Source organism: Erithacus rubecula (assembly GCF_903797595.1).
Source record: "Erithacus rubecula genome assembly, chromosome: 5".
Taxonomy (NCBI): domain Eukaryota; kingdom Metazoa; phylum Chordata; class Aves; order Passeriformes; family Muscicapidae; genus Erithacus; species Erithacus rubecula.
In genome coordinates, this window is record NC_136687.1 from 57600921 (window position 1) to 57626487 (window position 25567).

A 25567-nucleotide genomic window follows, 5' to 3' on the forward strand; every position below is an offset into this window, starting at 1 on the left:
GTTCAGTTGAGAGCACTGCTTTGTTATCAATACTAATGTTTTTACTATGTCTATCTCAATCAGTAACAGCCAAAGATGATAAGTACTGGGACCAGTTAGCTGGAAATAGTAGTCCACATGCTGCTCCTTTTCAGTATTTGTACAGAAGAGCTGCAAGCCTTTCTGTGCAGGAGCTATTTGTCAAAGAAAAAACTAGAGGAGGAGTGGAAATTTAACCTCAACTGTGCTTGCAGGAAAATCTGCCTCTCTCTAAGCCATTAGTTTTTTAAGAATCAAGGAAGAGTAAAAACCTGACTCAAGTGACAAGTTTCTAGACTTTGCTCACATGAAGCAGTCCCATTCCTCTTGCAAATTCCCTGACCTAATTTAGCTTTCTTACCTGTACAAAGACTTTCTGTAGCAGCGCTCGGCGCTCTGCGAGAGGTAGTTCATTCTGTGCTCCTCCAACTACCTCAGGCACGTGTGGAAGGTCAAAAAACAGATAGAGACATTTAACAAGTGTGGAAGGCACTGACATTGTAGTCATGCAGTCCACAGTTTTCTGAGGAAGAAGAAAACACAGCAAAAAAAAACAGTTCAGCGTATTACATATTCAAAACATCAATAATAATGCAGTTGATTGAAATGCTGTTTTTTCTTTCTCACACCTTTGGCGAGGTGTTGACACAGCAGTATAGATTCACCATCTATCCTTGAGTGTCTATCCAGACTATAATTTTAAAAATAGGATGATTTATTTACATGACAACAGCATCTTAGAGAAGTCATTGCACAGGACAGAAACAAAACCTATCAGTCTCTGCCAACAGAAGTTAACAAGTTAATTACAAGACCTTCAGCCAAGTCCTCATCAGTTATCAATTCTTTGTAGCAGGAGAAATGGGAGTGAGAGGAGGACTATTCAATTTATGTTCTCACTTGGCAAGAAGGTGTGAGGAGCTGTAAGAAGCAAGGCAGTAGAAAATATGAAAGCATCAGTGGGAAGAAAAGACAAATTGGCGTGGAGGCTGGTGACATAGTAAAACAGAGATAAGATGAAGTGCTGAATTACAAAGGCAGATTAGAGCAGAAATAGCAAACCACACAGCTGCCCAGCAGAGTGCCAGAGACAGCTCTCTGATGGAGGGCAGCACCAGCAGCAGAGGCAGGAATAATTCACTACCACCCACTCATCATTGTTGCTGGCCTTGATTTTTGCAACTGCTGTGGCCCTCCTCCAGTGAGGTGTGCAAAGTTCAAGGTCTGAGCCATTTAGGTGCTGTATGTGCCATGCATCTCATGGGGCACTAAGCAGCAGTATGCAAGAGAAGCCTTTGGGCAGCAATAAAAGTTGCATGCATTATTCAAAAGAACATTATAAATTAAAGTCTCAAAACTACTTTTTTTTTTCAGGCAACTGAAATCACAAGGAGCTAAAGCAGAAGTCCTGTGGCAGTGTAAGAGAAAGAGGATGTTAACACAGAAAAGCAGAATAAAATTACATTTCTTAGTGAGTCCTCATGCAGTTCATTTTATTATTGTTTTTGTCTCTTCCACCCCATAATTTATTTTTAGCTTTGCTGTTTCAGACTAACCTGTCCTGATGAAGCTAGTAAATTGATTGTGGTGAGCAGCATCCAACCTCTACTTGCTTCTTCACTTTGATTGACCTCCAGAAACTGGACTATGGCACGACTTGCAGCCTCTGTAGGAGGCATCAAAAAAGAAAAAAAAACGCAGTAAGAATTCAGTCTGCTAGTCTGCAGAAGGGAACAGATCTTCTCAGCAGCTCCAAGCACTGAGTATAAATTCACCTTTACAGCACTACTTGAAAAAAAGGACTAGGCTTAGGCCTATGCTTTCCACACACACATTTCAGTCTTACACACACACACACACTTGGCTTTGACACTGGCAAGGCTGCAATAAGTACATTCTTTGGTCACACATCATACTTTGACCAGCAGACAGATTTCAGTAACCTGCAGTGACTTTTGTTTGAGTAGTTTTGCTTTATCAAATATAATAGACTTTTTTCAAAGACATGAAGTCACCATCACTTAGTGACCTCCATAAAAATAGCTGAAATTTCTGAAAAAAAAGCACTGCACTAAAACAACAGTACAGAGGATAATGGGGATTATAGGGAAGGAGAGGTGCTGAAAGACAAAAGGAATTTTAAAAACCAGGGAAAAAAGTAACATTAAGACTATGATCAGAAATTATCCCATCTCCATCCTACATTTTTTGAGAATGAAAACAGTAACAGCTTATGGGTAATTCTTATGATTGAGAACCACTTCTGGATGCTATTCCATATCAGTCAGAGCCAAGGACAAATACTCAGCCTAGTAAACAAGTTATCAGCCTCAATAAATAAATCAAGAGAAAATGCAACTGTATTTTCACTGCTGCCTGAATACACACTTATGTAAGAAGTCTATAATGCCAGCTGTGATATCTGCCCATTACCTTTAAGAGACATCTAAAAACATTTCTCATTAATAACTGTGTATCAATCATCTCCTGTGCTTTTAGTGTCAACTAGGACAGAAAAGGAAGGTGAACAGTATCACATAAAAAAGAAATTACAAAGGAATTGCTAATGGAGGAATAAACCTGCAACTGAAGAAAAATCCAATTTTAATATTGGCTTGTTTGCTTCATCTGCTGTTAAGAGTCCTCAGCACATACCTGGGAAGGAGTTCATTTGAAAGGCAGCATCTTTCATATGGCAAAGTACTTATCAAACTTATAGTACCAACTACATTGAGAAGATCACTTTCTAAAGCCTTACACTGCAAACTGTGCAGATTTGGCTCATTTGGCAATGGCTCCTCTCTCATGTTTTTGTCTGGCAGACTTTTTCCCATAACAGGCTTTTGTACAAACCACTGGCTTTTCCAATTCTGGTGGTACAGTATGGAGAGGCTCCTACTATTTCCCTCCACGAGACTGAGATAAAGCTTAAGATACCAAGGTGAAAGGTAAGGTAATTTATAAAACTCACACAAACAAGGACAAGTAGGAATTTCCCAGCATGCTGACCTGAAACCATCAGCACTGGTCAGGTGGCTGGGTATATGAACAGGCCAACTTAGAAAGCACAACAGCCATGACACAGTTGCACTTCCTACACTAAAGGCATAGGCAAAATGCCAGAATTCCTGACAAAAGCCATGTTTCCTCAGTTCTGAGAGCCAAGCATGTCTAAAGCATGCACTGCTGCTACAAGGCCAATGCCCCACCAGCCCAGCACGAGGTGATTTTTTAGGCTTGTTCTCTTTCTACCCCACCACAGACAGAGCTGGGCAATCAGTCTCTGCCTGCAAGACTGGTACCAAACTGGCTGTGCACAGCCTCCTTTGGGCAGTCTCCAAAGCCACCAGTGGAACAAGGGCTTGTTTGGTTACCTTTGAAAGAGAAACTCAGGGGTTAAGTCTATGCTTCTGAAAAAGTTGTCATGCTGCTGGCATCCTGGCATAGCAGTTGAACACTATAAATAGCAGTTTCAAAACTGCCACTCTTAATTAAGCACTACCTAAAACACAGACATCATTTTAAGTGCTGGAAGACGTTCTGTTGTCATCTGCTCTGAGCAAATTTGATAGTGCTATCATTTAAGATTAATTTCTATCATCAGCACCAGTCTTAATTTATTCCTTGTACCTTTTCCATGTTTTTGAAGTGCCCAAGCCATCATTTAAAATAACATTCTCTATGTGCCCCACTCAGATGTCCTTAGCCCTTCAACTTCTGCTGCAGAAGAAAGCCAGTTCAGGAGTGGGATATGCTAACTGGCAAAAACAGCAAAAAGACAAAGAGAAAAACCTATAAATAATATGTAAATATACCTATTGTGACAACTGTGCAAGTATGTACACATGAAAATCACTATGTTTATGTGGTTAATATGTGGGAGTCAGATTTTCCACCATGGATTCAGTATATGGGAATAGAGGCTTGGTAGAATCAAACAACAAAATTAGTTTCACATGTAAGAGGGGCATTGCATCCTGGACTTCAAAAAAACAACAGGCAGCAAGTAATGGGATTAGACTCATTCAGATGGGTGGCAAAAATCAGTGCTATAAGCACTGCAGGCAATGTTGTGCCTACAGCAATAGCATTAAGGGCAAATTCAGTGCAAGAAGCTTTTGGTTAGATGGTCTAGAACCATAAACAGCATACAACAGTGTCATCAGACTTCTGTATAGCTTATTCTGGAGGGGAATATTAGTGAAAAAATACCAGTGCATGTGCCAAGGGTGGGAGGGGAAGTGCAGTAAGAGGATAGATGTGTCAGGGGGTGGTGAAGGTGAAGCTGAAGTCAGGGATCCCTTCTAGAAGCCTCTGCTACTTCTTTAGGGAAATGCCTGAAGGCAGTCAGGTACCTAAAGTTACAGAGTACAAATAATTCCAGCTACCTAGATAGTGAGAGAGAAGCATCAACCCAAAGAAAAATGTGATGGCACAAAGTCTGCCTTCCATCACCAGGAGCAGAGTTGGGCTGTCATCACATGTGGCAGACATGAAGTGGCTTTAATGCCTCTGCAGTGTGCAGAAATGGAGGGCTGCTCTTCCAAAGATAAAACAACTCAACTGTGCCAGCTTTTAGCCTCACTAACACAGATGATAAAATACCAGGCTTTCTAGGATCTCTTGGAAAGGCTCTATGTTGCACTACATATGCCTTGAAAGTGGTAGCAAGCATCAAAAGTAAACAGAAAATTGACCAAAAGTACTCAGATATAGAAGTTTTTGATCAAAACTGGCTCCTGATGAATAGCAGCTGACAGGACACTTCTTTTACCTTTTCAGTGCAATTTCAATAAACACAAACCAGAATCACCTTATAAAGCAAAGTTCCCACAGAACAGGAAAAATATGCCTATGTAATGAAAAACACAAGATGTACAATCCCAGCATGTAAAATCATTGCTAACAGTCTCTTCTGAGCAGAAGAAAAGTTAACATGCCAAAACCAGTCTGAAAGCAGCCCCTAAGTGCACTTATTTTATTGACAAAGATCCTCCCTATCAGGAAAACTTCAGATTTCATTAGGCACTTTAGTAACAGAAGATTCCTTCAACTACCATCTGTAATCCACCCAAATGCAAGATACACTTAAATTATATCAACTTCTCTGGATTGAGGACAAACCTAAAATCAGTTCTGTTGATGTGACAGAGATTAACTGCAAAGAAAGAAAAGAACAATAAAAAGAGAGTTTGCAGATCAATGGAACTTTAAGAAGAATAAAGGTAGGCAATGTCAGAGGCAAAGTACAAACCACTGATGTGGTTTTCTGCAATGAATGATGAATGTTTAATCAACTTGATCTCCCAAAATGGTTTGAAGATGAGATAATGATAGTCTTTCAGAAGTTCTGCTAGAAAAATGCCTGAAGAGATTAAAAGCATTTTCAGTGGTGAAACAGTTTGAGCAAAACCGTGAAATGAAGAGGAAAAGAAAAAAAACAGGGGGGCAGAACCTCTCCTGCCCAACAAAAGCCAAACTAAAAAAAAAAAAGCCAAAAAACCCAACCTGAAAACTAAACAAAAGGATGTAAAAAATCCCAAACCAACCCTCCCCTCCTACTCCCCCCAAAAATAACCCTTTAAAAAAGACAAAATCACTAACATTCAGAGAGGGTATAAACAACAACCGAAATTGTTGGAGGTAGGAAGGATCAGCTGAACAGCCTAGCAGTACAGTAAAAATAAATTTAGCATTTAATAGTATTAAACAATATTGAATATTAAATCTTGAAACAAATACAAACAGAAACTGTTGTAAATATGAAATAAAAAACAGACTGAAATTAATACAGACACAACTGAACTTAAAAGGTGGACAAAACAGTGATGCATACTAGTTAGCCAAATAAAATGTTTAAAAAAACCAAACACACTTTTGAGACTGTCTTTGAAAGGAGGCAAAAAAGTTCCAGACCTGTGATGTACCACTTTACTTTCTCATTGTTCAATTTTTTCTTTTCTTCAGTTTCACCTGCCCTTGCAACCACTCATTCATATTCTGTCTATGGTATGATCCAGGTAGCAGGACTGCCCATTGCTTAGGGAACCATTCTGGATTTCCCTGGGATAAATGTTAATGTCCTGACTGGTGTGCTCGAGATGCAGACCATGGAGAGGACTGAGTTAGAATCCCATTTTAGTAAAAATGGAGTTTGGTCAGGTACCAAATCACAGCTTTGCACACCCTCAACTGATGAAATATGAGAAGGTGTTTAGAGTGAGGTGTTGGTTAGAGCCTGGTGCTAATAACACCGAGGTTGTGGGCTCAGTTCACATAGGAGCCACTGACTTAAAGAGTTGGACTCAACGATCCTTGTGGCTCCCTTCCAACTCAGAATATTGCCCAACTCCTTCCTCAGCAACTTTGGTTTAAAGACATACTGTTGGAATATCTGCAAAATCACAGAACTACCAAGTGCATCTAGAGTACATCTTTAGAAAAATACATTAAACAAAAGTGTTACTTCCTCTCCAGCCAGAGCAGCCATCAGTAGCCACACTGGTTTTACCAAGTTTCAGCTGTCCCTGTTCCTTTTCTCAGAAGTCTTTTTCAGCTCTGAGCCAGATGCACTTGCTCCCAAAAGAAAAGTTCATTCCAGAACTGAGACTACACTAGAAAAAGATGTCTGAATATTTATTTTACAAAGGATTACCATGGCTCTTTGATCAATTCAGACACAAAATTTGACTTATTTGTGGCAAATGTGGCAGCTAAAAATCTCAAATATATAGAGCTATCTCACCCATGACCACACTTTTGTACAGATTACATACTCCATGGCAAGGGAAAACTATTCACTAATCCTCATTACAGTTACTGCTGTCACCCAAAAATCATCACTGTTGTACAGCAAAGACTGAAACCTGCAAGATAATTGAACTCAAATTTAACTGATCCCTACCAGAGAAATAAGAGTTGAAACTGTAGCTGAACATACAACTACAATGGCAATGTTCAGAGACCACTTAAGACAGGGTGCTGGCACAGTTACTAGTGAATCACAAAACACTCTTCTGAGAAAACTACTACAGTCTGCCAAGAATAACTGAGATATGCCTCCACCACGGCAGGCATTACTCACACAGCTATTAGCATAAATATTCAAAGGCCTGATGAAAAAAACTGCTGTGTTCCATTATCAGATGGAGTAGGGAAAAAAATGAAAGAGCAAAGAAAAAAAAAAAAAACAACCACAACATACCAACAGGTAACATTTAACCATACCACAGTCCCTACTGTAAAATACTGCCAACAAATTTATAGAAATCAAGTTCTTGTAAAATTTCTTCCCTATCATTAATTACTGAAAGTTGACTTTGATTGTATGGAAAGCTTTTCTCTAACACAGACTCAGCTATTTTGTTGACTTTCCTGGAGCACTTGACACCATCAGGAAGTTGCACTTGTGTATTACCAGACACAGCTCCTGCATGTTGTTGCTACTGAGCTTTTTACTTTCAAACACATGCTAGGAGTTATAATTACCTGTCAACAACTATTAAGACATGTTATATCCTTTCGTTTGAGACACAAAAAGGAGTTTTTAAAAAATTTTGCAAGAGTCTTTACAATCCACAGACCCACTACAATGCCTTTAACATAAAACATATTCTAAAAAGCCAGTAATTTCTGTATTTTCAGATCAATATCATAGGAAGTGTCTATCTAGTTCTAATCATTTTAACACAGAGTTCTACAAAGTGAATTTTAACAGCTTGTTAAATGGTTACTTCTGGAGCTTCTGCAACTCACTGGTCCCACCAAGAGTCACAATGCAATTGCAGAACATGGACTCATCAGGCTTCCTTGAGGTCTAAAAAGTGTTTGCTCACCAGAATAACAGAACTCCTGATAACAGAGGAAAAATGACTGCTTTCTTTTTTAACAGAAACATTGGTATTCATTACATTAAACTTAGGAGAGCACCAAACTGTCTTTTTAGTCATTGTGGTCAAGTTTCCAAGTGAGGTAGAAAACATGAAAAATACTCCACCACCACCATCAACAAAATCTACCTCTGACTTGTGAGGTTTAAAGAACTGGATAATCTTGGAGCAATAAGCAGAGATATGGTTGAAGTCATAAACAGAAAAAAATGGTTATTCCCAGCAGAATCCAACTGACTAGCAGGCATAACAGACGTTCCCCAGGAAAAAAAGGTCAAGTGAACAGCACCGTTCTGCCAGCACGGCTGTTGGACATTTATTTCCCCCTAATACTCAAAGAAAAGACACTTTGTGCCTGTTTACCCATAGAGAACAGGTTTTGTCTATGATATCTGTTTAGCCATCTGGAATGTTTCACTGTTTCACTGTTAGTCACGCTGCTTAAAATGGAAATATATTGTAATTGGCAGAGTTTGTGACTCCTGACTTCCTGCACAATAATTTTCACAGCCTTTTCCAGTTCTCATTTACCGTTAGATCCAAACTGAGAACACAGCACAGATTCTTAAAATTGTCTAGTAGGCAAAGACTTGATACTTCTTGGAAGCACTCCTCTTCAGAAAAGGAGGTCTAAGAGGAAGGGTAATGAAACTGCCCTCTTGGTGCACTGCCCTCAGTTATGCAACTGCCAACACAAGATCAAGTACTGATACATTCAGGGGTCAAGAGAACCAAATCCCATCCTGACATTTAATAACCAGAGAAGAAGAACAACCCATTGACATTTTTCTAGGGCTGGCAGTGCTGGTCCTAACGTGCGACTTGCTGTACTTTCATATCTTATTAGCTTCCAGGCCAGCAGCTAATTTAAAATGCATAGTTTTGGAATGTTAACATATCCAAGTGACACAACACACCACCAACAGGCACCTCAGGCAAGATACAGTAGCTGTTCACATGCATGTTCTCAGCCTCCTAGTAGGTCATGCAACTCCATTCATGCATCTCTCTCTCTCTCATATAATGGAATTTTGTGAAACTCTATTATCTCCATAACTCAGGGAGGAAACCTCTCATCTCTTCCTTTTCCTCCTCCTGTCTCTCTCAGTCCAAAGGAACAAAAGACAACACATTTTTATTGCTAAAAACTCAGTTTCTGAGCCTGCACTATGAATGGCAGCTCATAGTATTGTGACTGATCTGAAAACCACAATGCACAGATGTGGAATTTGCCACCCTTGTGCCCATGCAATACCTGTGGACTTGTTCGATGCTCTCCGTCGAATTTCAGTCACCATCAATCGTGACACTTGAGTAGTAAACTGCAGGAGGTCAGAAAATTTCTCTGTCATTGTACTTGGAGGAGCATTTCCAAACACCTAAACCAAGAGAAAAATGGATGCATTAAAATCACTCAGTTTACAAGGATCACTACAAACTACCATGTTCCTTTATAAACAAGTATTCCTATAGCAATTACAAGCTTTTCTTCACACGCTGCAGCATTCATCACTGCACTGGTTTGCAAAGTGCATGCTGTTCTGAGTTGAAATTCAGACTTCATTCAGGGAGGTAAAATCTGATGAATGGAGGGGGAAAGAGAGCTTTAACTTTTCTTGCAAGATGAAGACCCTGCCGAGCCTCAAAAGACTGAGAGCGCATTTAACGGGGTAAAGAACAGGTACCAGACCAAATTCTGCAACAGGACTTCTATTTTTAAGATCAACTCCTTTACTATCTACCAGACCTAAATAGAATGACATGTGTAAAGTCTTTTAAAAGGACTAAGAATTAGAACTGCCCTGTTACATCCTTCCTCAATAAACTGACAATACCAGGAAGCCTTCCAGGTTGCTGATATCCCAAGGACTTACCCTCCTCTTTTGAGATCCTCCTGAACACAACAGCAGCCTTTTTTTTTTTTTTTTATAAATTGTCACTTAATTCTAGTAACTTACTCTTCATGATTAAGCATTGATTTTGTTATTAAATAATATATTAGACCACATAAAACAGGGAGAAATGTGTTAACTCTGTGGTATTGCACCAAGCAGTGGAACACATTATCTGAAAATGGATTAGCTAGTTGCTGCAGTAATTTACTGCTCATTTAAGACTGCACAGAAAAAAGAGTCTTTATCCACATCTCCAATGTAAAACTTGCACTAAAATGGTCACAATAAACCCATGATATTCAATATCAATCAAAGCATACAAACAAAATTATGGTATCATCACTTATATTAGTGCTGAAGAAAGAGCCTGTTCAAGAGAGCTGAACAGTCTGCTTGTTTAAATTTTCCTTCCTTATAGATATTTATGTAATCTTCAGGAGTGCCCCTGATGAGCATAAAATAGCAAAACTTAAGTTCAACAGGTTATGCTGGCCTCCCAGAAGGAGGATGTGCTCTACAACAGTGCAGTTGATTTGGACTCAACAGCTGCTTCACTCCTGTCTCCTTTCTCTGGGTGACCTAGTTATCCTGCTACAGCTGAGCTGCTGACATACTTGGCTGGGGTCATGCTCAAGTCCAGAGACATCCAGTGAAATCCATGATTACAGCCAACAGAGATGCAAGGCAATTGTGGTGCCAGCTAACCTTGGAACCCCTAAGTCACTGAAAAAGACTTAAAAGGCAGAAGGAAGAATAACTTTTGTCAAAGTTTGACTTCTCACCTCCCTTAGTGTCAGTTGCTCTGGTATATCACAAAACAGCCAACATATTTTTCCTGTCTACTTGCACTGCAGGAAAAACACCTCTCATTTAAATTACAGACTACACAACATGCCTAGCACAGATAATCCAAGTTTCCCTAAATATTTCACAAGGCCTCCTTTTGCAGCTGCCTGCATTAGCTCCCAGAGCCCCTAATCATCCAAGAGCCCCTAACTTCCACAAGGCTGTAAGGGAAGAGGGCCTTGAGGTCTGTATGCTCACATAGCATAAGCAAGATTATCTAGACCAGAATGCACATTAGCATCTTGTCATCACTAACTGTTTAAAGCTCCTTCACCCAGAAGAAGTGAAGAGGAAAAGCTATTGGCCCTGTTACCTGTCCTGAGCTTGCTCAGATTTATCAGTTCCCAGAAAATGCAGAGAACTGAAAGTTACAGTAAAAGGTTAACTGAGGTCAAGTGGATTTTAATTAGCTGCCCCATAACCAAGTTTGCAGTATGTAGAATAAGCATCTCTATTGCTTATTTATATACCCTTTGACTAAAAGTGGTAGTAAAATCAGGAACAGGATGTTAAACATTTCAGCAGTAAACAGTCTTTTTAATAAGGAAAAGCAAAGCTCTTTCAAGATAATGTACCACTTATTCAAAACCAGCCTCCTCATCATTCCATCCACTTTTCTCACATACCACACAAGTGTTACCACCACATTGGTAGAGCAGTGCTTCCACAAAATCACTGAACTCTGAAAGGAGCCTTTTGACCACTCTTCTACAGGGCCAATCTTTTGTTAATTATGCATCAATTTAGCTTTTCATTACTATGTGATTCACCATTTCATAAGCCTCCCTGAACAATGAAGAAAAAGAAGTAGTCTGTAAACCCACTCGTTACCAGAATGAGCAAGATGGTTTTATCCACAGCAGATTTGAGATGTGCTCTATCTATAAAACAAACCTAAGAATGCTTTAGCTCTGCTGAATTTACTGATTAATAACCCTCACCATAAAAAAAAAAAAATAAAAAGGAAATGAAGCTGCATTTCACACAAAACGTGAGATACCTCTGATGAAAGGAAAAAACTCAACCCCATGGCTAAGCAAGAAAGCCTCAAAAGAGCTCCTGGATACCCTGGTTATTTAACTGCCTGCTGCTGGCCACTTGGATGCCTCTGGGCAGCACAGTCACCTTCTTCACTCTAGATCACTGCACTCAGCAAAAATAATGCTTCTCCCAGGACTCCTTACTGCATTTTGTGCACACACACACCCACTGATTCCAGCCAAACACATGCAGCTCCCACTTGCAACAGCTCACAACTCTGGTATAGGAGACTTCTGTACTACACATTAAGGGATGGCACAGAAGTTTTGATCAGAGCTTCACAGTTTGTTTGGAGTTTCTCCTCCTAACACAGACACTCCAATCTTATAACAGAAAATGCTTTTAGGATACACCATCATAATCTTTGCTTGAGGAAGTAATAGGAAAAGTACATAAAAATCTTCAACAGAATAAAGACAACCATGCAAAGAAACTGATGGATAGATTCAGAGTCTGAATTAAAATGAAGTTAATATCTGATCACCTAAAAGATCTGCAGCTAAAGGATTATGTTTGAGAGACAAGAAAAATTTTAGAAAGGAACTTCTAATAATGTTTTAGCGTTTCCTGACAGCAAAAGTGTCCCTTCTCAGAGAAAAATGTTGTCAGGATTTTAGAATGAACCAAGATTTACCATCTCTGCCACAGAAAATCTCTTCCAAGACTCTTTAGAAAAAGATTTTTTTTTTCTTGCACTTTTTTTTTTTATTCCAATCAAAATTTGGCTTGCTGTGACCTGCAGAGTTACTAAGCTAGCAGAATTGTTCCAAAACAAGCTGCACCATCAAGAGCTGACACTCCAGAAGACACAAAACTAGATAACTAGATAAGGAAGCCACAGCAGACTCTGTATGTGAACATCAAAAGAAGGTGGCATTAGCCAGGAATCTAAAGAGGTAAACTGTCAAAGTAGAAAGAGATGGCATCACACCTGCTCAGCCTCTTGAATACAGGAAAACATAAAGGCCTCTACATGAAATGCAAGGAAAAATACTCCTATAGCAGAGACAGGATGAGATCTGACTGATCAAGAAAAGCCAGTTTTCTTTGGGTTACACTTTCCCATTCACTATCATTATCAGTTCATTGATGACTGATAATAATCATTAAGGTCTACAAAAAAGAAAGTGAAAGAGCAGAAACAACATCTGCTTTCTATAATATGCCAAGCTATGATCCAGATTTTAGAGACTGAAAACTGAAGTGACATCTGGCAATGGCCTGTATTTGTGGCACAAAGGACAGCTCCAAGAAGCTCACAAGCTCAAAGCATGTAGAGCTTGAGGACAGTGATGTTAGAACTAAACAAGGAAATGGGGGGGGAAGAGGAAAGAGGAAGAAAACAACCAGAAGTGGGCTGAAAAACAAAACATCTGGCACACACATAAGAATGTGCTTTCAGCACCAAGTTCACTTCAGTAAAAAAGGGGACAAAAGAGTCTCTAGGATTCAGAGAAAAGAGCCCACAAACAAAACTAGATGGATTCTGCAAAGAATAGAAAAGAGACATGGGGAACCTGGGGAAGAAAAAGCTACTACAAAAAAGGGGACAAACTGAGGAAAAGAGTAGCCAAGATGCATTCACACAAATATAAATCACAGAAACCATCAATCTGTTCAAGAATATGTTACCTGAGATTACTTAGACAAGAGCTAATTTTGATGAGGTAAAAAGAAAATTTGAGGCTACTGATTTGGTTTTCAGAATGCTTCAAGCTGAATGAAGGACAGATAGAACAAGTGGTGCAAAGAGATGAAGTAACTTCAACTAGCCTTCAGCAGAGTCCAGAGGAGAAGCTGAGAATTATGACAAAGCCAGCAAGTGGTGCAAAGGGAGTGGGGGGATGTGTATTAAGAAAGAAAACAGAAAAGAGAAAAGGCAGAAACAATGGAGAAATTAAAACTTAACTGGTTCTTTCCATCTCAGAAGTCTAATCAAAGTCTTTCCTTAGACTGCTGTGCATGCATTGATACACTAGGTTTACTTAAGCCCTGCAGTATCACCAACTGCAATTTCTACAGACATAATGCTTTTGCCAGTAGCTACCACAAAGGCTGAGAAAAAATTCTCCACCTGCAGATCAGAGTTAAGTGCTGAAGAAACTTAAGTGGGAGCCTTCTATTTTCCAGAAGCATCAGCCTCATGTAACCACCAGAGGGAGATTTCCAAGCATAACTACATCAAAATAACCTTCATGGGCTCAAGGCAAGATTAAGATTCTATTGTGGTAATTTGTAGAAACAAATCAAGAAAGTCCATAACTAAAAGGCATGTAATCCAAGAAGATAAATTAAAGAGGAGGCATATGAACTGAGCTTACTTAGCCCAAACTCACAAAACAGGTTACCAGTAGAAATAAGACCTAGGGCAACAGAATGGCATTCAAGTGATCCATCCACTAAAGAACACTACCTAGTAGACTGAAAATCCCAGTAATACTATGTCTTGACTAGGATTAATTTTTCTACACAGCACTGTTGCAGTTTAAGGTCCGCTGGCAGCTAAGCACCACACGAGCTCACTGCTCTCAGGTGGAACAGGGCAGAGAAACAGCAGGGTAAAAGGTAGAAAACTCATGAGTTGAGATAAAGACAGTATAATAGGGAAAGGAAAAGCCATGCAAGCAAGCAAAGTAAAATAAGTAATTAATTCACTGCTTTCTGGACAAGCAGGTGCCCAGCCTTCTCCAGGAGAGCAAAGCCCCATCATGTGTAACAGTGACTTGGGAGGACAAATCACTTTGAACATCCCCCCACCTCCTTCTCTCCTTCTTCCCCCACCCTGTTTTACATCCTGAGCCTGACATCATATGTAGGGGATATTCACTGGGTCAGCTGGGGTCACTGTGACTCCTCCCAGTTCCATCTGCACTCCCCATCTCTTCACTGGTAGAGTGGGGTGAGGAGCAGAAAGGCTTTGCCTCTGTGTAAGCACTGCTCAGCAGTAACTAAAACATCCCCATTCATTATCAGCATTATTTCCAGCACAAATCCAAAATACAGCCCACACTAGCTACTACAAAGAAAATTAACTCTATCCCAGCAAAACCAGCACAAACATGCAAGCAGCTCAGTGTCTAACACCTTCATACTTTCAACAAAAAATCCTTTTAGGTTTTTGGATTATTCCAGTTCTCTGGGGTAGCATATACAAGCACAAATCCATCATCCAAGAGGTAAGGTGTAAGAGCATGCAGCAGGGGAAAAGAAAAGGAAAGCTAGATCTGTACTTACTGGTCTTTCATGACCCTAAAACTACTATCAAAATGATTATTCACAATAACCTGACAGGGTAACTGAATGATATAAGACATCAAGAGGATTTAGTTCCTATTAATTCCAGTGACAGCTGTCATAGTTCTACCTCCAAACAAAATCTCAGTTCCTAAGTACAAGGGAGTAGTGAAATATGAATGCCACAGTAGAAGTGGCTATTATACATTCCCTACAGATTGCTTGTTCAAAATCTCCCTTGTCCAAGAAGGGGAATTCAGACTCAATACATTGAAAAAGGCCTAAAAGGGTGATAAGAATATAGAGAACATATCACATGAGAAATTAAAATTGCTCAGCTCATGTAGCATAGAAAAACCAAGTTGGCAGGACACAGTATGATTGCTATCTCAAAATATACATCAGTACAATAAATGCAAAGAAGGGAGAGGAGCTATTTAGACCCAAGGACAGTGCTGTCACACAAAAAAAGTGGGTATGAACCTGCTCCCAAAATTCAGGCTGGAAATCAGATGACTGTAATAGCAGTGGCCACTGAAGAAAAGTTGTCAGCCTACATTGCATCTGTGGATTGCACTTGAGAAAAAGTGGTAAGAAACCTTCAAAGGTAAGTTTATCCCCTAACACAACACAGTGTGAGGACACGGAGGAAATTGCAAGGACGCCAATGGGAGAAAACCTGTTGTGCTAGAACCAAAAGGTCTTGGGAGGCAATTCAAACAGAGGACACCCTGTTGCACGTTGCCTGGCTTACCCTGTTGAACACGGGCAGCATCATGTAGAGCTTCTCCTCCTGCTCCTTCTGGGTCATGTGGCGCGGGGGATGGCAGAGCTCGGTGAAGAGGCGCCGCAGGTGCATCAGGCCCAGCGCGTTGTCCTGGGGGCTGCACTCCTCCTGCCGCGGCCGGCCCATGATCCGCTTCACCATGTTCATCTTGGCTGGCTGCTGCAGGCGCCCCCGGGTCCTGCCAGGGAAAAGCAGCTGCTGAGAACGGGCTGGGGCACGGTTCTGTCACAGCCTTTCCATGCACAGCACCCTCTCGCACACCGGGTTAAGAGCATTAGCTAATTGTATAAGCCAGGCATTGATTAGGATGTGTCTAAAAGAGAAAAACATCCAATATTCTCCAGAAGGCTTTGAACACTGCAAAATTCTTTGGTACCTTTTATTGGATGAGTTTTACAATCCTTTGGTGCACATCCCACAGCATTTACAACAGTGTTACCTACTGAAATTAATTCTAGCATCAAAACAGTACTTGAAAATCTAATCACACAAGACCTTCCAGCTCTCCCAGATGTTGGTTTTATCATATAGAGACAAGCATAGATTTTTTCCTGACTTTCCTATGGCAAAGAGACAAAGCTGTCCAGTGGAGCTATAATTCATCTCACCCCCCAGCTACTGGCTCTGCAGAACAACACCTCTGTCTTCAAAACAACACCAACCAAATCTTCCAACCTATCAGGCAGAACCTTGCACAAGAGGTGTGAGGGTCAGAGAAGAGAAATCCCTAAAATTGATGTAGCCAATTGGACACTGCAGCAAAAGGGACTAACCTCACAACCATAGGGAAGGAGTAAGGGGAATAAATGGAAAAGAGTTTCTGTTCCATATATAAAGACCACCACCAATGAAATACTCCAAAGAATTGCAATGCCTACATCTCTACTGCTTAAATGTAGCTGAAAAACCAAAGGTCAGTAACAGCTGCAAAAATTACTCAAGAATAGAAAATGCCTTGCAGCAAGAAACTTAAAGAATTTAATTATTTAAATTATCAAAAAGAGAGGAGGGTCAATTAATAAAAGGAGAAGTGATGATTCCAAAGGTGCTGTAATTAGAGCAACAAAGGGAAAGCAGACATTACTGAAGAACTCCAACCCAAAGATTAAGTTGTGATGAAAGACAGCAGCTGGGTGCTAAAGCCAGGAAAATAACATCAATAACAAACTGGAGTTATGCTTGTAAAAGTGAAGGCAATAAAACAAAATATTCTCTCTCTAAATGAAGAAAGAGATACCTTTCTGGAACATGTTCATAAAACAGATTCATAAAGTATTTTACTAACACATAGTATAACATTAGGAACTAATGCTAATGAACATTTTGGTTCCATGCAAAACATAATTCATGAAATGAGAAGTCATCAAAAAAGCTAAGTTACAAGCCACTGTCAGTCCATGCTGAAAATGTGCACTAGCTTTTCACAACTGAATGAAAATTGGATAGAATTAAATGTTGTCTTTTGGCATATCATCCCTAAGAAATAACATAAGTAAGATTTTGAATCAGCATTAATCACACAGTGATTAATCACAACACTGTTTCCTCCAGAAACTCAATGCTTTTCCCAAATTACTCAGTTTGGAGATGCTACTCTTGCTGTAAGAGGTAAACTAACAGAATAACACATCTGAGCTCAAAGACCCAAACCTTTACTGCCTAAGCAACAGGAAAAAAGTCTGCATCTTCTTTTTAATAAAATATTTAAAAGACAATATTTGAAATTTCTTTCTATGATTCACAAAATGCTGAGAACTTCTGTACCCACCCAAAATTCATACTGCCATGAAATCCATGACTGCTGTGGACTTTTGCTCATGTGGCCAATTTTTCTTTTAAATTCTATTGCTTTATTCAGCCTACACATACACCTAAAACATAAATTTAGACTGGTTCAGCCACTTGTAATTATAGACCTGACAATTTTTTTATAGTCAGAGAAGTCCAAATAAATGTTACACACTATTTTCCTGGTATACAGGGATTTTGAAGCTGTGATCTATTTACCTCCACCAGGGCAGCTAACCCCAAGGAATGACAAATGCAGAGAACAATTAAAACAGTTCTCACTTCCCCATTACAGTCATGGTCCCTCCTGTCTATAAGCAGGACCTCAACATAAAAGACTGGGCAGGCAGGAGAGGAGAAAGGACATAACAAATAACATCCCAATTAATTACCTTTTTTTCCTTTTCCCCAAAAGTGACTAAATTCCGAAGTAGATACTACTTCTGGAATAATTTTAGAGTTTTCTCCTACTGTATTTCTCTCTTATTAGAAAAATGCTAATGTGAGCTCCAGGCAATGTAATCTGAAATATATTGTAGGTGGAAAGCTGAAAGAACTTCTGTGATTTATTTTTGCCTGCCCAAATTCAGTGATATTTTCTCTGATTATCACATATTATCTATAGGAAGACAGTTTTCAGCTTTGGGACCTCCAGCATTAGGCCCAAATCTTAGATAAGTGAATGTGAACAGTGAAAGAACAAATTGCTACTTTTTCATGTACAAATATTTTGACTGATATTTTCTTTGTTTAGAATTAGAAAAAAGAGAAAGCAGCACACCTAAACCTTTTACTATATACAAAAAGTATGCAGAAAAAAGGGTCCTCCTACTCTACTAAGTGAAAGCATTTGCACAATCCTCAGTCAGTTGCAAGCATCACATGTGACTTGAATTCAGCATTAAGACCTGGCAGACCCCTTAATATCAAAAATGAAAATATTTCAGTATTTTCAGTAACCATCATTTCACCTGTACACAACTGCTTGTTTATAGCACATGACAATCAAGCACCTTGCACAATAATTAAGAGAGGCAAACTCAAAGTTAGTAAATGACTGGAGAGTTTGAATTTGGCCTGGCTCTGCACACACATTGCAGTAGAGTCTTAAATTGCACATTCACTTCCTACAGTTGCCAAAGACCCTCCTGCCAATGTCAGCAGATGCTTCATGAGCAGCTGGTCAGTATTTTGTTATTTCATCCCTCTGAGCATGATGCTACACCTTGATTCCTACAACCTGGACTGAAAGGCTCCTCTGCACACCCAGTAGTGCATTTCCTCAGGGATTCTCCTGTCCAGGCAGCCCCACCAGATCAGAATGCATCACAACTAATAAACCAACTTCCTTTCACAGATGTGCCCCACAGCACAGGCATGGCAACAGCCTCAATATCCACAAATGAACACACACAACCTCCCTTATGCTGAAATTGATGATGTCTAATAATAAGGGATATATATACATGAAGATACTTTGTAGTGCAGCTAATCCCACAATCTTGTAATGCTTGAATTTTTCTGCTTGCTTGCATTGTGCCCCTTAGAGACCAGCTGATGTCCTCCTCCTCTCAGCTTGTGATCTCAGAGCTAAACACTCAGTACACAAAGGATGCAATTAGAGGGCAGCTCCAAAAACCTCAAGAGGAGTTTTGTGGAAGTGGCAAGGACAGAAACCTGTTCTCAGCACAGGAGTCTCTTCCCTGCCTCACATTCCCTGTTCTGGTATGTGCATCCCACTGCTGCCCCACATTTTTTATTATGAAGCCCTGATAAGCTTCTTCCCCCAGCAGGTGCAAGCAGACACACTCTTCATAGGGAACCTGTGAGTTGGACATTCCAGCTGTTGGGTGTTTGGCTTTTTAAAGTTAAGTAAGAAGTTAGAAGTTATTCTGAGGAAGCAAATTAAGCAAGTGGAAGTCCTATGACACCATGCCCACCATGACAGGCACATGGTTTATCAGGAGGATTGAGGCATTTCAGCCTATTGTACCCACCTTCTGCTACTAGAGCTAAAAATGTGAATTAATGGCAGCTGCAGAGCATCATGTCCTGTACAGACCGAAACTAAAATAAGACACTTGATGAGCAAATTACAAACATACACAATAAAACCACTGCTCTGGTAATAAACATTACAGCTTTCTCTTAGTGGTAGAAGCAGAAGAATCTCCATGTGAGGAGAAATGAAGCAAGCAGTCAAAGCACAGCATTCTCACTTCAAAAACAGCCCTTTGTGTTTTTTGCACGGGCTGTCAGACGGCTGCACATCTCCCCATGAGGATAAGCAAGGCTGACCCATTTGAGCAGCTCTGATAGAATGCCATTCACCAAGGTTCTTCACTTTTCTGTTACATTTACATGGCAATCCCACAAGATGAACCCCAGAAGTTTCACTGGAGTCAGTGTAAGACCTAATTTATAACCTTGAAAATATTTCAAAGTGTTTTTTAATGTTAGTGGAAGCTGTTGGAAAAATGATCATAAATTACATTACAGAAAATACCAACAACTTACAAAGCTCAAAGACAGACACTGCAAGAAAAACACAACACACACACACACAATCATTAATACAAGTTAGGGTATAATAATGTATGGATAATACTACTACAGCTATCAAAACATTTGTGAAGGAAAAAAAGTAGACAGAAGCTGCATGAGACATACTCATTTTAACAATAGCTATTACAGGTCCGAGCTGTGCATCTAGTTCCAAAAGGATGTTATTTAAATAAGCAGCTAGGTAATTATCTGCTTAGTAATTACAGTCACAAGTGTTTCTCCAGGCACTCTGTTGGTATTACATCAGCAGCTTAGCACTGAAACAGGAATCAACTTCTTTCTTTGCAGGTTATAATGGGACACCAGTAAACACCTCCACTCTAGCTATCTCAAGAAAATGAAATTTAAGTCTTCTTGCTATAATCAATCACAGAAATTCATTAGAATCATTTTATTCCACACCTGTTATTTCCCTCCCATTAGGCCTGTAACTTCTTCCCTGAATTTCAGATTCCCTACCCATGTAGTTAATACTAACATTCTGAAGATGATCACCAATATGCACTATTCAAAAGGACATTGTCTGGCCTTCAAAGGAAACAATAAAGAGCTGTTACTGGCTAGAAACACATCCATTTGTGCTTAGAACTGAGCAGGAATAAAAAATTCTCTTTGTAGACAAAAACATCAGCAGGAGGGGAAGAGAGGAACACAACTACTTCCTCCCATTCCCTTCCCCCCCAACCAGTCCTGCCACCAAACACAAAACAACTACTCACACACAAAGAAAATCATGCACAAGCAAGCTGTGTTGCTGAAAAGGATGCCATGAGCTCTCCCTGACAGACTGAACTGGCACACATGGCCTTTGGGAAATGTTGCCTGTTCCCAGTAAGGGAGAGCCTGAAGCAAATCCCATATTCTGCCCCAGTAATAAAAATGCCTATTCCCATACTATGATTTCCTCTTGTTAAATATCCAGTCACCTGGCTGAAACAGGAACTATTTCATTGAGAAATCCCCCCAACAGGAAAACACCAACTCCCACTCCACCTTTTATATTGCTAAGTATCATTAAGGAAGGTAAGGAAGGTGTGCAGGCAAGGATTTGCAAGGTCACACTATTATTTCAAGGTCATGACTTCTGTATGTGTGGTTTGTTTTTTTTCTCCTTTGCATTGAAATAATTCAACTTATTTTGAGGAACCTTATGTTACCACCTAAAAACTTAATCTTGACTTTTTTAGATGAACAGAAGAGTTAACACTGTTCTGTTTCTACAGGTTGAAGAGCTGCTTGAGGTGTCTAAATTCACAAGGTAGTACCCAAACCTGAGAATTCAAGGCAGCTACTTTTGCTTTGACACCTCTAACAAACAAACAAACAAACAAAGCCTTGCTCTCTGATTCAGGACATGTTTTTCCTGTTCTCTGAACTCCAGTCAGATGACAGCTAAAGATACAATTTCTCTGTTATTTGCAATATTAGAAATGCTATTCTTATGCTCAATCTGACCTTAATGCCTTGAAATCTCTGCAAACAAGAATTCCTAATGCTTCAACAAATATGAAGAAACTATCTTTCTCAATAAATAGTTACTAAAGATGTAAAACATGCACATCACTCATCTTCTTCCATTTCCCACAAATTATTCATGATAATGACACATAATAGCAAGTGTTGATAGAATAGATTTCCTGTGGTTTGTACCTTCCTCAAGGTTAATGTTTTATATTCAGTGTAAAAGGACAACAATTAAATAACAGTGATACTTTTGACCTATGCTGTGAGGATGGAGGAGAGCTGTCTTGCTAAAGACTAATAAGTTATATATTCTTACTTATTAATAACTTAAATGAAAATGACCTTTAGGTATATCAACTTTTTACACTTCATTTTGTTCAAATAAGAAAATAAAGTGCAGCTTTGGACTTCTGCAAATAGCCTATTCTATTCCTGATTTACTGTGTAAAGCTTATATCTAGAAGATAACTTTGTCCCTGCATTTTATAATGCTTTATTAACCACATTTCCCAAAATTACTTGTGCTACTATAACAAAATATTTCCAGGCTACAAACACTTTGTCAGCCACCCTCAAAAAATAAAGCCTGTAAAACAAAGTATTGAATCCTACCCCAGCTGAAAATACCGTAGTACTTCTCCAAACCTCAGCTGAAGTTGCATCACTTTAATTTGTTGCTATTTCTGTGCGAGAAGAGCACAGAGAACTTGGATATCTCAAGTGCAGTCCCACCATCCAGGCTGCTCTTGGGACTGAAGAGCCTGCTTGAACATCACTGCTCAGAGCAACAGCACAGAACAAGAGGTACCTGGCATGAAGGATACCCATGCACACGTGGAGGCAAAGGATGTGACTGCAATCATGGCTCACAGACATTGGGGATGGTGTGCAAAACTCACACCTTGTGAAACAGAAGCTACTTTTACACAGAGTAAAGATAAGACAGTACACAAGGAAGCAAATGTGTGTCACCTTTTCCTGTGAGGAACAAATCTGTCCACACTGCATCTAGAATGTGATTTTTGGCTGGATGATGATAATTCCACTTCCTACATCTTTATTTAGCACTCATTATGATCTGTCATCACCATGAACCCAATTCTCAGTACTGCTTTTCTTTAAGGAAGCCTTTAACAAGATTTAAGGACTTGCATTTTCTCTGCTCAGTAATAAAGTGATAACTAAGCTAAAGAAATGAAAATGCTGAAAAAGCAAACTGCCAGAAAGCTCAAATACAGGCTATTTAGACTTGAGACATTGATTTAAGGTGTCTACCTTTTCACACTTTACATCTTCTTCAACTAAAATGAAAGATTTTATTTTCATATATATATATATATATATTCTTATTTTGTCTTGAACTATCACACACAATCCTGAGAACCAAAAAGTAAATCTGCTGTTGTAAGCATTTGAATAGGTACATTTTTTACAAAGGTCAGGGGACCTTTGAATGAGTAATTTTAAATTTTCAGAAGCCAAATGGCACATAATGAATATTGCATCCAACTAGGAGGAGCAGAAAACCTCATCTTTGAGGTATTTGTAACAGATGGCCATTTATCTCTCTACAAAACAAGACCAAGAAACACCATCCAACCAACCCTAAGGCTACCTGAAATTCATATTTGACTGCTGGGTTCTATATACCTTCATCTCTGAATTTCAATGCAAAGTCTTAAACCACCTCATCTGCATATAACCACAGATCTGATCAACAAAAACCAGTTCAGGTTTGCTAGCCATCATAGAAGGTGGAAAATTCCATACCCCAAACTGTTCTTGCTCCATGGTATCTGCTTAGGTCGGAGAAAAAAGACAATATTTATACCAGAAAAAAGTTTTCAATTATTTGTTCAAGACACAATCATATTGCCATTGCTGGGCTGAGGACCAAACAAAACTCTTCATGTGTAAAAGAAGCCTTTCTGCTCTACAAGATGAGGAATGGTCATTCCAGAAAATAAATCAATCTTGGCACGTTTCATTACCCCTAATCATCAGTTACAGTGAAGACTAAAGTACAAGGCTCTATACAGGTAATATGTTAGAAAGGAAACACCTGCATTAGCACCTTCAGGTGGTTTATTCATAGACATCCAGGCTCCAAGAAACCATTTGCCCATGCTTATGCAATCATACCACTGAGGCATTTTTTCCACTCCTCTGACCTGCTCCAGTGTGGTCTCAAACCAGCAATCCAGCTTTGACTGCCACAAGCTCTGGACATACAATTACTTCTCCACTCAAGGAATGCAAAGGACATTTTTTTACCAGAAAAAATATGCTAACTGAGGAGACAAAAATATATGTAACACAAAAATCCTGACAGGCAGAAGCAAAGTCCAACTTGGCTGGAGCAGACACAAAACATGACAAAAATAGAGACATTTCTCAACAGCATGTATTTTTGAACCACTTATTTATAGAAGAGTGATGCCTAGTAAGTTAACAGGTTTTGGACTGAGGGAACAGAAATCATGTTCTTCAGTGTATCCAGTATGAATACATTATAAACCCAGCAGATTACTTTTGGAACCTAAAATTCATCAGATTAGTGTTAATCTGGAACTTTGTAACTGGACATTTGAGGTAGGAATGATCCTCATTCACGCCTGTTGGTTGGCAAGAATCATAACATCAAAATCTCACATTATCCTGCAAACCTCAATACTGCTATAAACACCTGGAGCTGAAAAACACATAGAGGAAAAGTAAATACTGAAATATCACTTTGGTTTTGAGCATATGCTGGCAGAGTTGAAACAGCTCAGAAACATTTGCACCTCAGCAAAATCATCTGAAATGGAGGAATCAATTGGAACATTTTATTGGAAGCTTATGAAACAACTAACTTATGCAGCATCAGGAAAAATATGCAGAATATCAAGAAGATAAGGTAACAACTGGTTAAAAAACTCAAACCAAAACAGAACAGACTATTTGCTTCCTCAATATTCTTGGAGAGAGCAGCAGCTTGTAATTGAATTCTTGACATGTTCGTGGCAAAATATCTTGAGCATCTTTGAATGCTGTTTTTCTTCTTTTGTTTTTGTTTTGATTTCAAAAGGCTTAAATAAACTGATTTGCATTAATTGGACAAACAGAATACTAGTTACAGCCCATTGGGAATAGAGCAGAACTGAAATTTTAGCTTGATGACCTGAACTGCATGGCAATGAACATGAAATTCAGGAGAGAAAATTCTGGTAAGAAGCCCCTAGAAAACACAAAAAGGTGAGAGGATGAGAAGTGGGGGGGACAGAGAAAAACAAACAAAAAAGCAAAATAATCTGGGATATGAAGAGATAAGCATGTGCTTGGTTGGCATGTAGACACTGAATGCATAGGAATAAAAACACTGTCCTGGAGAGTGGCTCTTGCATTTGTAGTAAACAAGCAAAGCAAAAAAAGGCCTACCTAGCAAAGTTACAGCATTCAAATCAATAGTGAAACAGTGAGCCATCACCAAGAATAGAGAAGAGTGCTTTGGTCTATTCACCTCTCCAAGTAATGGAGAGTGAGAGGGTGAGGTGGGGAAGATGGGGAAGGAAACCTGCAAACAGGAACAGGAGAGCCTGTACATCCTCACATTAAGGCCATGCTGGAAGCAAGTAGCCCCCAACAGCACAAACTCAGTAATGACAACAGTGACTCTGGTTCTCATATTTAGCTAACAAAGTCACCAAATCTTTTAATCAGGAGCATGGTCCCTATTTGGGGTGCTGGTAGTAGTGGGTTTTCTTCTCAACAGCAATTTAAAGCAAAAACTTCCTGTAGCCATGTAAACCAGCCATTTATATACTGAAAAGAAAACATTTCTTTTGCCTTTAGGAAATTTGCATATGAAGAGCAGTAAGTAGAAGCCCATTACCTGTAAAATTTGTCTCCATAGAGCCAACCCTTGTTTCTAACAACACGGATAAGAAAAACAACAAAATGATCCTACCAGCACATGTTTGGCTGATGTAATAAAATTCCTCTCTCTGCTACCATCGAGGCAGAAAGATTGCAACAAAAACAGCAGTGTATCTGCATTT

The 25567-nt window shown here is 39.4% G+C and overlaps 1 protein-coding gene across 4 annotated transcripts in view; it reads right to left on the reverse strand.

Annotated features, from left to right (window-relative positions):
• Positions 1-25567, reverse strand: part of WDFY3 (WD repeat and FYVE domain containing 3) — a 145969-nt gene that overhangs the window by 79789 nt on the left and 40613 nt on the right. For all 4 annotated transcript variants that reach the window (XM_079306951.1, XM_079306950.1, XM_079306949.1 and 1 more), the window contains exons 3-6: positions 15678-15888; positions 9163-9286; positions 1575-1684; positions 380-541 (exon numbers count right to left, since the gene is read on the reverse strand). In XM_079306951.1, the coding sequence (XP_079163077.1) occupies positions 380-541; positions 1575-1684; positions 9163-9286; positions 15678-15857 (576 nt within the window). In that variant the 5' untranslated portion in view covers positions 15858-15888. The remainder of the gene's footprint in view (positions 1-379; positions 542-1574; positions 1685-9162; positions 9287-15677; positions 15889-25567) is intronic.